The sequence below is a fragment of the Dromiciops gliroides genome, chromosome 4, assembly GCF_019393635.1.
Source record: "Dromiciops gliroides isolate mDroGli1 chromosome 4, mDroGli1.pri, whole genome shotgun sequence".
NCBI lineage: Eukaryota > Metazoa > Chordata > Mammalia > Microbiotheria > Microbiotheriidae > Dromiciops > Dromiciops gliroides.
Genome location: NC_057864.1, coordinates 480486490 through 480498631, shown reverse-complemented (window position 1 = coordinate 480498631; position 12142 = coordinate 480486490). Strand labels below are relative to the sequence as shown.

The window sequence follows — 12142 nt, the reverse complement described above, 5'->3', positions numbered from 1 at the left end:
TGATGATGGATAATAAACCTATAGACTTGTCCCCATCCAAGGCCTCTGACACCAAATATATGTGTATATGTGTGTGTGTACACACACACACACACACACATATATTTAGCAATTTCATCATGTAATAAAATTGGCTATAATATGGACAAAGATGGGATGATGTTCTGAGTAGCAGATAGCCTACTTCATTTGGAAGTTTTTTGGTTTTTGTTTAATATTTTAAATAGATAGTTAACCTCTTTGGAGTAAGAAAGGGGTAGTCTTCAATTTGGGAGAGATAGAGTAAGAATTTGCCCAGTGTCACATAGTAATTTTTTTTAATTAATAAAGTATTTTATTTTTTTTCCCGTTACATGTAAAGATAGTTCTCAACTTTTGTTTATACAAGCTTTACCATTTCAGATTTTTCTCCTTCCCTCCCCTCCCTCCCCCCCTCCCCTAGACAGCAGGTAATCTGATGTAGGTTGTGTGTATATATACACATAATAACATTAATCCTATTTCTGCATTAGTCATGTTATAAGAGAAAAAAACAAAGCAATGATGAAAAACCTCAAAATAGAAAAAAACAACAGCACCAAAACCAAAAGAAATAGTATGGTTCATTCAGCATCTATACTCCACAGTTCTTTTTTTTTTTTTTCCTGGATTTGGAGATCCTCTTCTATCATGAGTTCCCTGGAATTCTTCTGTACCATTGCATTGGTGAGAAGACTATAGTCCATCACAGTAGGTCAACACTCAATGTTGACGATACTGTGTACAATGTTCTTCTGGTTCTGCTCATCTCACTCATTATCAGCTCACACAAGACCCTCCAGGTTTCTCTGAACTCCTCCTGCTCATCATTTCTTACAGCACAATAGTATTCCATTGTATTCATATACCACAACTTGTCCAGCCATTCCCCAATTGATGGGCACCCCCTCAACTTCCAATTCCTTGCCACCACGTAAAGAGCAGCTATAAATATTTTTGTACATGTGGGTCCCTTTCCCCCTTCCATGATTTCTTTGGGAAAAAGACCCAAAAGTGGTATTGCTGGGTCAAAGGGTATGCACAGCTTTATCGCCCTTTGGGCATAATTCCAAATTGCTCTCCAGATTGGTCGGATCAGTTCACAGCTCCACCAACAATGCATTAGTGTTCCAATTTTCCCACAGCTTCTCCAATGTTTATTATTTTCCTTTTTTGTCATTTTAGCCAATCTGATAGGTGTCAGGTGGTACCTCAGAGTTGTTTTAATTTGCATCTCTCTAATCATTAGAGATTTAGAGCATTTTTCCACATGGGAATAGATAGCTTTGATTTCTTCATCAGAAAACTGCCTGTTCATATCCTTTGACCATTTCTCAATTGGGGAATGACTTGGATTCTTATAAATTTGATTTAGTTCCCTATATATTTTAGAGATGAAGCCTTTATCAGAAGTACTGGCCACAAAAATTGTTTCCCAGCTTTCTGCCTCCCTTCTAATTTTGGATGCATTGCTTCTGTTTGTACAAAAATTTTTTAATTTAATGTAATCAAAATCATCCATTTTGCATTTTATAATATTCTCTATCTCTTGTTTGGTCATAAACTGTTCTCCTTTCCAAAGATCTGATAGGTACACTATTCCTTTCTCTCCTAATTTACCTATGGTATCACCTCTTATGTCTAAATCATGTATCCATTTTGACCTTATTTTAGTATAAGGTGTAATATGTTGGTCTATGCCTAATTTCTGCCATACTATCTTCCAGTTTTCCCAGCAGTTTTTGTCAAATACTGAGTTCCTATCCCAGAAGCTGGAGTCTTTGGGTTTATCAAACACTACATTACTAGTGTCATTTACTACTGCATTTCCTGAGCCTAGCCTATTCCATTGATCTACCACTCTATTTTTTAGCCAGTACCAGATAGTTTTGATGATTGCCGCTTTATAGTAAAGCTCCAGCTTTGGTACCGCTAACCTGCCTTCCTGTGAATTTTTTTTCATTACTTCCCTGGATATTCTTGAGTTTTTGTTTTTCCAGATGAATTTTGTTATTATTTTTTCTAGCTCTATAAAATAATTTTTAGGTAGTCTGATTGGTATGGCACTGAATAAGTAAATTAATTTAGGCAGTATTGTCATTTTCACTGTATTAGCTCTGCCTATCCATGAGCAATTGATATCTTTCCAGTTATTTAGATCTGATTTGATTTGTGTGAAGAGTGTTTGGTAGTTGTGTTCGTAGAGTTCCTGGGTTTGTCTTGGCAAGTAGACTCCCAAGTATTTTATATTATCTACTGTTACTTTAAATGCAATTTTTCTTTCTATCTCTTGCTGCTGGACTTTGTCGCTCATGTATAGAAATGCTGATGATTTATGTGGATTTATTTTATATCCTGCTACTTTGCTAAAGTTGTTAGTTGTTTCAAGTAATTTTTGAGTTGATTCTCTAGGATTCTTTAAGTATACCATCATATCATCTGCAAAGAGTGATAGTTTTGTTTCCTCCTTGCCTACTCTAATTCCTTTAATTCCCTTCTCTTCTCTGATTGCTAAAGCTAACATTTCTAGTACAATATTAAATAATAGGGGTGATAATGGACATCCCTGTTTCACCCCTGATCTTATTGGGAAGGCCTCTAATTTATCTCCATTGCATATAATACTTGCTGATGGCTTTAGGTAGATACTGTTTATTATTCTAAGGAAAGCTCCCCCTATTCCTAAACTCTCCAGTGTTTTTATTAGGAATGGGTTACTGTATTTTGTCAAAAGCTTTCTCTGCATCTATTGAGATAATCATATGATTTTGGTTGGTTTTCTTATTGATGTGGTTAATTATGTTAATAGTTTTCCTAATTTTGAACCAGCCCTGCATTCCTGGTATAAATCCCACCTGGTCATAGTGTATTATCCTGGTGATCACTTGCTGTAATCTCCTTGCTAATATCTTATTTAAGATTTTAGCATCAATATTCATTAGGGAGATTGGTCTATAATTTTCTTTCTCTGTTTTTGCTTTGCCTGGTTTTGGTATCACCATCATATTTGTGTCATAAAACGAATTTGGTACAACTCCTTCTTCACCTATTTTTCCAAATAATTTGTATAATATTGGAATTAATTGTTCTTTAAATGTTTGGTAAAATTCACCTGTAAACCCATCTGGCCCTGGGGATTTTTTCTTAGGGAGTTCATTAATGGCTTGTTCAATTTCTTTTTCTAATATGGGCTTATTTAAGGATTTTATTTCCTCTTCAGTTAACCTGGGCAGTTTGTATTTTTGTAAATATTCATCCATTTCATTTAGATTGTCAAATTTATTGGCATACAATTGGGCAAAATAATTCCTAATTATTGATTTAATTTCCACTTCATTGGTGGTAACATCACCCTTTTCATTTTTGATACTGGTAATTTGGTTTTCTTCTTTCTTTTATTTAATAAAATTAACAAATATTTTATCTATTTTATTGGTTTTTTCATAAAACCAGCTCTTAGTTTTATTAATCAATTCTATGGGTTTTTTGCTTTCAATCTTATTAATTTCTCCTTTAATTTTCAGGATCTCTAGTTTAGTATCAATTGGGGATTTCTAATTTGTTCTTTTTCTAGCTTTTTAAGTTGCATGCCCAATTCATTAATCTCCTCTTTCTCTTTTTTATTCATGTAAGCATTTAAAGCTATAAATTTTCCCCTAAGCACTGCTTTGGCTGCATCCCATAGATTTTGGTATGTTGTCTCATTATTGTCATTCTCTTGGATAAAGTTATGGATTGTTTCTATGATTTCTTGTTTGGCCCATTCATTCTTTAGAATGAAATTATTTAGTTTCCAATTGATTTTCATTCTACTTTTCCCTGGCTCTTTCTTACATGTAATTTTTATTGCATCATGATCTGAGAAGGATGCATTTACTATTTCTGCCTTTCTACATTTGACTATGATGTTTTTGTGCCCTAATACATGGTCAGTTTTTGAAAATGTGCCATGTACTGCTGAGAAAAAGGTATATTCCTTTTTATCCCCATTCAATTTTCTCTAGACATCTATCATGTCTAACTTTTCTAGTAATCTATTCACCTCTTTCACTTATTTCTTATTTATTTTTTGGCTAGATTTATCTAATTCTGAGAGGGGGAGATTCAGATCCCCCACTAGTATAGTGTTACTGTCTAATTCCTCTTGTAACTCATTTAACTTCTCCTCTAAGAACTTGGATGCTATACCACTTGGCGCATACATATTTAATATTGATATTACTTCATTATCTATAGTACCTTTTAGCAAGATGTAATTTCCTTCCTTATCTCTTTTAATGAGATCTATTTTTGCCCTCACTTTGTCTGAGATAAGGATTGCTACCCCTACTTTTTTTACTTTAGCTGATGCATAATATATTCTGCTCCAGCCTTTTATCTTGACTCTGTGTGTATCTCTCTGCTTCAGATGTGTTTCTTGTAAACAGCATATTGTAGGATTCTGGTTTTTAATCCACTCTGCAATTCACTTCTGTTTTATAGCAGAGTTCATCCCATTCACATTCACAGTTATTATTACTGACTGTCTGTTCCCCTCCATTATATTTACCCACTTTGTACTTTCCCCCCCCTTCTTTCACCCTATTCCTCCTCACCGATGTTTTACTTCTTACCCCTGCCTCCCCCAATCTGCGCTCCCTTTTTATCACCCCCCTCTCTTTTCTTTACCCTTTTCTCCCTTACTTTTGTCCTCCCTTCTATCAGTCCCCCCTTTCCCTTCCCCTTTTGCTTCCCTAAAGAATGAGCTAAGTTTTTTTATCCCAATGAACGTATATGTTATTCCCTCTTTGAATCAAATTTAATGAGAGTAGGGTTGAAACAATGTTCACCCCTCCTTTCTTTCCCTCTATTGTAATAGGGTTTTTTTTTCACCTCTTCATGATATAATTCACCCCATTCCACCTTCCCTTTCCTCTCCTCCCCATAGACTCCCTTTTTAACCCCTTAGTTTTCTTTGTATCATCACATCAAAGACAATTTATATTTATACCCTCTGTGTAAAGTCCTTCTCTCTGCCCAAATACATTTACAGTTCTTAAGAGTTATGAGTATTATCTTCCCATGTAGGGATATAAACAGTTTAACCTAATTGAGTAACCTTTTTTTCCCCCTCTGTTTACCTTTTTAAACTTCTCTTGAGTCTTGTATGTTAAGATCAAATTTTCTGTTCAGTTCTGGTCTTTTCACCAGGAAGGATTGAAAGTCCCCGATGTCATTAAATGTCCATCTTTTCCCCTGAAAGAGAATGCACATTTTTGCTGGGTAATAGATTCTCGGCTGCAATCCAAGCTCCTTTGCCTTCCGGAATATCATATTCCAAGCCTTGCGGTCCTTTAATGTTGAAGCTGCCAGGTCCTGAGCAATCCTGACTGTGGCTCCATGATATTTAAATTGCTTCTTTCTGGCTGCTTGGAGTATTTTCTCCTTCACCTGATAATTCTGGAATTTGGCTACAATATTCCTTGGAGTTTTCCTTTTGGGGTCTCTTTCAGGAGGTGATCGATGGATTCTTTCAATGATGATTTTATCCTCTGATTCTATGGTATCAGGGCAGTTCTCCTTAATAATTTCCTGGAATATGGTGTCTAGATTCTTTTTCTGGTCATGGCTTTCAGGCAGTCCAATGATTCTCAAATTGTCTCTCCTCAATCTGTTTTCCAGATCAGTTGTCTTTCCAATGAGGTATTTCACATTTTCTTCTATTTTTTCATTTTTTTTATTCTGCTTGACTGATTCCTGGTGTCTCATGGATTCCTTATCTTCCAACTGTCCCACTTTAATTTTTAAAGCATTGTTTTCTTCAGTGAGATTATGCACCTTTTTTTCCATTTGGCCAGATGAATTTTTTAAGGCATTGTTTTCTGCAGTCAATCTTTGTGCTTCCTTTTCCAAGCTGCTGATTCTTTTTTCGTAGTTTTCTTGTTTTGCTTTCATTTCTCTCCCCATTTTTTCTTCTACCTCTCTCAATTGATTTTTGAGATTCTTTTTGAGCTCTTCCAGGAAGACTTTTTGTTCTTGAGACCAATTCACCTTCCCTCGTGAGGCTTCACATGTAGGCAATTTGAGGGTATTGTCCTCATCTGAGTTTGTATTGGCTTCTTCCCTATTGATACAGAAGCTCTCAATGGAGAGGGCTCTTTTTTGCTTCTTACTCATTATTGCAGCTTATTTATTTATTTTTTAAGTTGAGGTCTGCTCTGGGGGCACCAGGGCCCCTGTTTTGGGCTTCTTGTGAAGGGGTATAGGTGCTGTGTGACCGGCTTTTTACTCTGAGGCCTTTATAGTGTGTGCAGTTTGCCCCCCTGCACTTCCTGTCTAAGCATGCTGCATCTGTGTGCCTGGTCGTGCCTGTCCTGTTCGTGACCCTACCGCTGGCGACTTGCCCTCTCGGCTGGTGCAGGTAGGTTTTTCCACTGTCTTTCTTGGCCACCAGATTTTTTTTTTTTCTAGGGGCCTCAGTTGTTTGGCTGTGGCCCGCAGCTCCTGCTGACTTACCCCGACCCCCTCGGCACTGGGAAACAAATTAGATGTTGCATATTATTCATTGTGTGTGTGTGTGTGTGTATGAATTGCATAGTATATATTAGTGAATTGCCATATATTTTAATTGTACAACTTTGGATCAGGTATTTATTAATCAAGTACCACAATGACAGCTAAGGGGGGCCACAGTGCACAGAGTGCCGGGCCTAGAATCTGAAAGTCTTGAGTTCAAATCCAGCCTCAGACACTCAGGCAGTCACTGTTGCCCCCATCACTTCGCTTCTTTTCCCCTCAGTTTCCTCATCTGTAAAATGGGGATAATGACAGCCCCACTTCCCAGGGTGACTGTAAGGATCAAATGAACGAGAGCTTGTAGAGTACTTCACAAGCCTTGAATTGCTATGTGAGCACTAGCTGTTGTTATTTATGCCAGACTTCTGCTTCCAGCTGCAAACACTTGAATAATTCTTCATTTTTTTCTTCCCACATTTGGTCAAACAGGAAAACTGCGGCATGTCTGTGTGTAATGGCAAAATCTACATCCTGGGTGGAAGAAGAGAAAATGGAGAAGCAACAGACACGATTCTCTGTTACGATCCTGCTACTAGCATCATCACTGGGGTTGCTGCCATGCCGCGGCCGGTGTCCTACCACGGCTGCGTGACTATTCACAGATACAATGAAAAGTGCTTAAAACTATAAAGCCAGGAAGCCAGGGAGAAGCTGCCACCCCCGACGCCTCTTCCACCACCAGTGGGAATGTTTCCAAAGGCCCCAAACAGACGCTCAAGGTTTCTGGTTTTTGGTTTTTATAAGTTCTATGCAAATGAGAGAGTTCCTGTGCCTCCCTGACTTGGGCCAGGCCCATTTCCAAACTGTAAATAGTAAAATGTCCAAAGCCTTAGGAATTGTTAGCACCCTTTTTTCTGACTTATCACAGTGATCCAGTGTTGTGTTCCCACTCTTATCCCAAGGGAGGCCTTCGGGGGAGGTGACCTTTACAGGTATTGGTAGGGCCGTGTAGATTCTGCGGCATGTATCGCCCGCCCTTCTACACAGCGTGGCACCATTTGTGAATAGTCTCTTCATTCTAAGTCTGTTCTCCTTAGACTGTCTGTGCCTAATTGTGACATTCATTCTAGGGGAAAGCTAGCTATGGCTTCCCTCTTCAGCTTGGCTACGTTGGCTCAGCCATTGCTTAAAACTTTTCTTTCAGAAAATCTTGTCACAAGGAAGTAGGTTAAAAGTGAAAAGTTTTATCAGTGGAATTTTTTCTCTTTTGTGGATGGAAATTTGGTGATTCTTTCAGTTTGATAAATGCCTGAAATGTACCACCACAGTGGGCGTGATAATTTGGGGAGACTCATAGAGTAATCCCTGGTGGCCAGAAATCACAGGCGAATTCATTTGGAAAGTATGAAACCCTCAAAGGAAAATGGCACGGTGCCTCACATCAGGGAAAGGCATAGTGAGTGCTCCTTGGATTCAACTCACTGCTCCTGGCCCTGGAGAGACCATGGAGGCCTCTGCACATGCATGTAGCTAGAGTAGCTACTCCTTGCTCACGTGGTCAAGAACCGCTTTCATCTCACAAATGGGTGCCTTCATTCGGTGAGGATCCCGCTTCTGGATGGGAGAGTCCAGGGATCTCCGTGGGATCTTCATTAGCTACAAAGTATTGCCATTCCCACCCAGGGGGGAAAGCTCCTTTTAGAGTTCAGATTCAGGGACCACCCATGACCGTGAGTCATGTTGTCATAATGAACTTACAAAAAGGAATGAAGACCTTTCACCTTGATTTAAAGGTCTCTGTCCTCTTCACGCATCCTTTCCACCCAGCATGGGTCAGAAATGTCAGCCTCCTCAAAACCCAGGTCCCTTCTTCCAGTGCTTCTTCATCAGTCTCCCACTAGCTTTCACTGAAGGAGACGTGGTTTCCTTGCGCTTCTGGGACACAGGTAAGGATCTCTGTTACAAGTTCTGTGTTAATGTAACATAGCTTTACAAACTTGAAGTGATATGGAGCTGTGTCACATCCATGGCAATACCCATAGAGCTGTTAGAAAGCATAGAGTGCAGGACTGTTTCACTTGTCATTTTCAGGGGGTACAAACCTGCTCTTTCATACTTGGCTAGAAATCAAAGCCTGGGCTGCTTCTTACTGTACAAAGGAAACCCTGCAAATGTATTAGAGCAAAGACCACCCAAACCCAAACAGAAAGACGTTTCCTTCTCTGGAAGTCTGTGTAGGATGCTTCTCAGCTCATAAGAGGCCTTTAAAAGAGGCATCTGGGAGCACTAGACATTAAGTGTGAAACAGTGTCTTAGCCCGTTAAAACAGGAAGCATTGAAGCTGAAACTAGGGGAAAAATGTGCCCTCCTCTTAGAGCAAAGGATTTCTGCTTGTACTAAATGGCTGTATAATTTCTTGTGTACATAATGTTATCGAAGATAGCAGTGCAGGGATTCAGTTGCATTTTTATGTGTATTTGTAAATTGGTGCCCATCTGTAAATAAAGGCACTTGATACAGAACTGTTTTTCTTCAGATAAATGACTTTTGTGGCCTAGCCTCTTTGTTTTTTGTGAATGACCTGTTTACTTGGATTTTGTTACTATTATGCATTCATTTTAAAACCTGTCTGTGCGCTGACTCTGGTCATCAACATGACATTCTAAGGAACAAGATCTGCATCTTAAAGGTAGAGAGAGATTCAAATTCCTTGATCAATTCCTGAAACTATATAGCATACAAGTCATTTTCCAAACTAGCTACAGAAAGACCACCAAGAATTGTGTGTTTTTTTTAAATCCCGGTTAATTTAGATGAAGTTGTTATTCCTGATCTAAAGTGACCCAACCGATTCTTTGAAATGTCCTAGAATTATGTGTTGTCCTCAATTAAGGAAACTGATCAGCTATGGAGAATTGCTGCCTATTAGTGTAGGTATTCAGAATACCACTTAATGTCATTGTACAGTTGAGGGTTTTTTCATAGCTGTTGCTCATGTGGACACACACACACACACACACACAGGTACGTGAAGAATCATCTTTGGCCATCTGTCATGGTCAAAGAAAGGCAGGGAAATGTAGTGTGGACCCCAGTTAAATAAAATGTCAGAGAATGCATTACCTCCTAGAAAATTTTTTTTACTTGCCAAGTGCAAGTTTGAAATTTTCTTCCATGTGAAATATGTCTGTGTGAAAAGAGGTGATGACCACCTTTTTAACAGCTACTTGGAGGGTTACATCTTCCAGGTCAAAGCAGTCAGTGATTGAGTGCTGTGTTCTGCTTATTCAGTTGTGCCACCTTAGGGGAGGAAGCTATGCAGTGAATTTGTTTTCTGTATCTGTAGGGAAAACATCCTTTAAATGCTGGCTTTCTTCTCTAGGTAGTACAGAGGCAGGGACACGTATGGGCTTCCTCCTACTAATGAGACTCATTAGCTCTTGTTAAGAGTGACTGACTGCCTGGGCCCACTGAAGGGTCCTTCTCTGTTTTCAGGACCCCCTTCCCCGTTGCCTTGAATGGGCATAGAACAGCAATCTTTTGGGTCTCCAAAGGCCTGAAAAAGTTTAAAAGTTCAGATATGCCAAGAATTTGGAGGTTCTTTCACTTTGTTTTTAAGAAAGAAAAATACTTGGGGAGGAAATGAATTTGTCCCCTTTTCTTTGATCTTGAGCTTTTGCGCTCGTTAGTTACTCTCAGAAAAGTCAGAATTCTAGGCTTTGAGGCAGATTGGGAAAGGGGTTTCACCCTGATGGTGGCTTAACATTCAGTCTTTCCTCTTGATGGGTGCGTTCGATTTTACCAGCAAGCCATTGCTCACCTGCCAAGCTCTACTGTCAAATTCCCAGTGAAACTCAGGAAATGATGCCAGAAGTTCTTTCACTTTTGGCCGTCTATGTACCAGGTTTTTTATATTGTCTGGAAATGACAATAGACAATAAACATTTGCTGTGAGGGCCCAGGCTAAGGACTGGGCCCATGTTGTTGTTTTGTCCTAACTCATGAGAAAGTAGAGGCCCAGTTGGGGGGGAGGGGGGAGTGGGGGAGTGAGGAAGCATCTGGAGGCTCATCTGTGCAAGCGGCATCTTTTACCTCAGACGATGTTCTCAAAAGGGGAGAGAATCTGCCGTCTGTCTTTAGTCTAACAAGAATCTCCGATGTCTATTAAACCTGGGTCAGTTTTTCTTTGTGCAAAGGCACTCTTGAGCAAGAGTTAACATCACTCGCTCTGTTAGCCTTTAGGGATGTGTTAGTTTAGAAATACTTTAAGCCAAGCCATTGGAAACCAAGTTCTTGTTCATTCACCTCATTAGTCCTTTAGTTAATTAGATGATCCAGTAGGTACTGTAATTATCATAGGGGCAGTTTGGCCCAACCAAACTTTGGAATGTTGGGTGCCAGAGACCACATGAGCCAGGAGAGTGTGAACCCATCAATAATTCCCCAAAACTAGGAGAATGGTTTCTCTTTTCTCATCATACTTTAGACAGTGTTTTTGAAGTGTGGGGATTTTTTTTTTGGTATGAATGTTTTTCATTTTGTGTGATCACCAAGATACTCTAGTACTGAGGATGATCAAGTGATAAATGATGAAAATGACATGACAAGTATGTGGTAACTTATTTTGCATTCTTGTTCCAAAGAGACTGTAAGCCCCAGGAGGGCAGGGACTTGGTCATTTTCATGTCTGTGTGTCCCCAACACCTATCGTGGTGCCTTGCACATAGTAGGCGCTTAATAAACGTCTGTTAGAATTGAATTTTCGAGTTTCAGAAATAATTGTGCCTGCATTTGCTGGATGTGCCTAATGTTTTCTAGTATTGTTTCCAATACCGTACTCTCAAGCTACACAACAATTGCTTTAGGTATTTGTTATATTTGTTTCCCATTTTACAAACAAGGTTCCCCACCTTTTAATTTGTGTAGTGAATACTAGGCAAAATGGGAGAAGATGAGAACACTTTAAAATAGTAATAATTTATTTCTTTGAAGCTGTGGCCTGAGGCTTATTTACCTTTGTACCCTGTGTTTTCCATAATCTTCAAAAATATTAATTGGTTGCATCTTAGTTTCAGGGATTCAGTTGTATATTAAGCAGTAGTATAACAATTGCTTGGCAGAATGTCATGGGTGGTTTTATTTCTCTTCTGTCTTCAGACCAAGGTGCTTATTATGACACTCAGATAACCTCCTAACCTGATAGACTTCATTTGAAATACATTGAGGTTATACTTGCGAATCAAGAAATTACATCCGCTAATTTTCTTTTTGCCATCCCACTATAAGTTAGCACCGCCCTCCACTAGGGTTTTTCTTCTCGTCCTTCTTGGAAGCTGTTACTTTTTGCCAATTTATTTACAGAAAATTAAAAACTCTGTCGAGCTAATCCTTTATCCAATTGGACACAAGTGCAGCCTCGCCAGGAGTCCGGAGCGGTGACGGCCATTTATTGTTGTCAGTTCAGAGTTCCACGTTGACTCCACATTGAGAAAGATAACCTTTGTGTTTCAGTGTCTGTAAGGTTCTGTTGTAGCCCATCAGTACTTGTGTTCTATTTAAATGTACTTGCAAAGTTTTCTTCAAATTCTAAAAAATGTAATGTACCTAATAAATTTTATCTTTTAACTTT

The 12142-nt window shown here is 39.0% G+C and overlaps 1 protein-coding gene across 2 annotated transcripts in view; it reads left to right on the top strand.

Moving 5' to 3' along the window:
- Positions 1 to 12142, top strand: part of KLHL24 (kelch like family member 24) — a 54362-nt gene extending 42220 nt beyond the window's left edge. For both annotated transcript variants that reach the window (XM_043964147.1, XM_043964148.1), the window contains exon 7: positions 7003 to 12142. In XM_043964147.1, coding sequence (XP_043820082.1) covers positions 7003 to 7203 — 201 coding nt within the window. In that variant the 3' untranslated portion in view covers positions 7204 to 12142. The remainder of the gene's footprint in view (positions 1 to 7002) is intronic.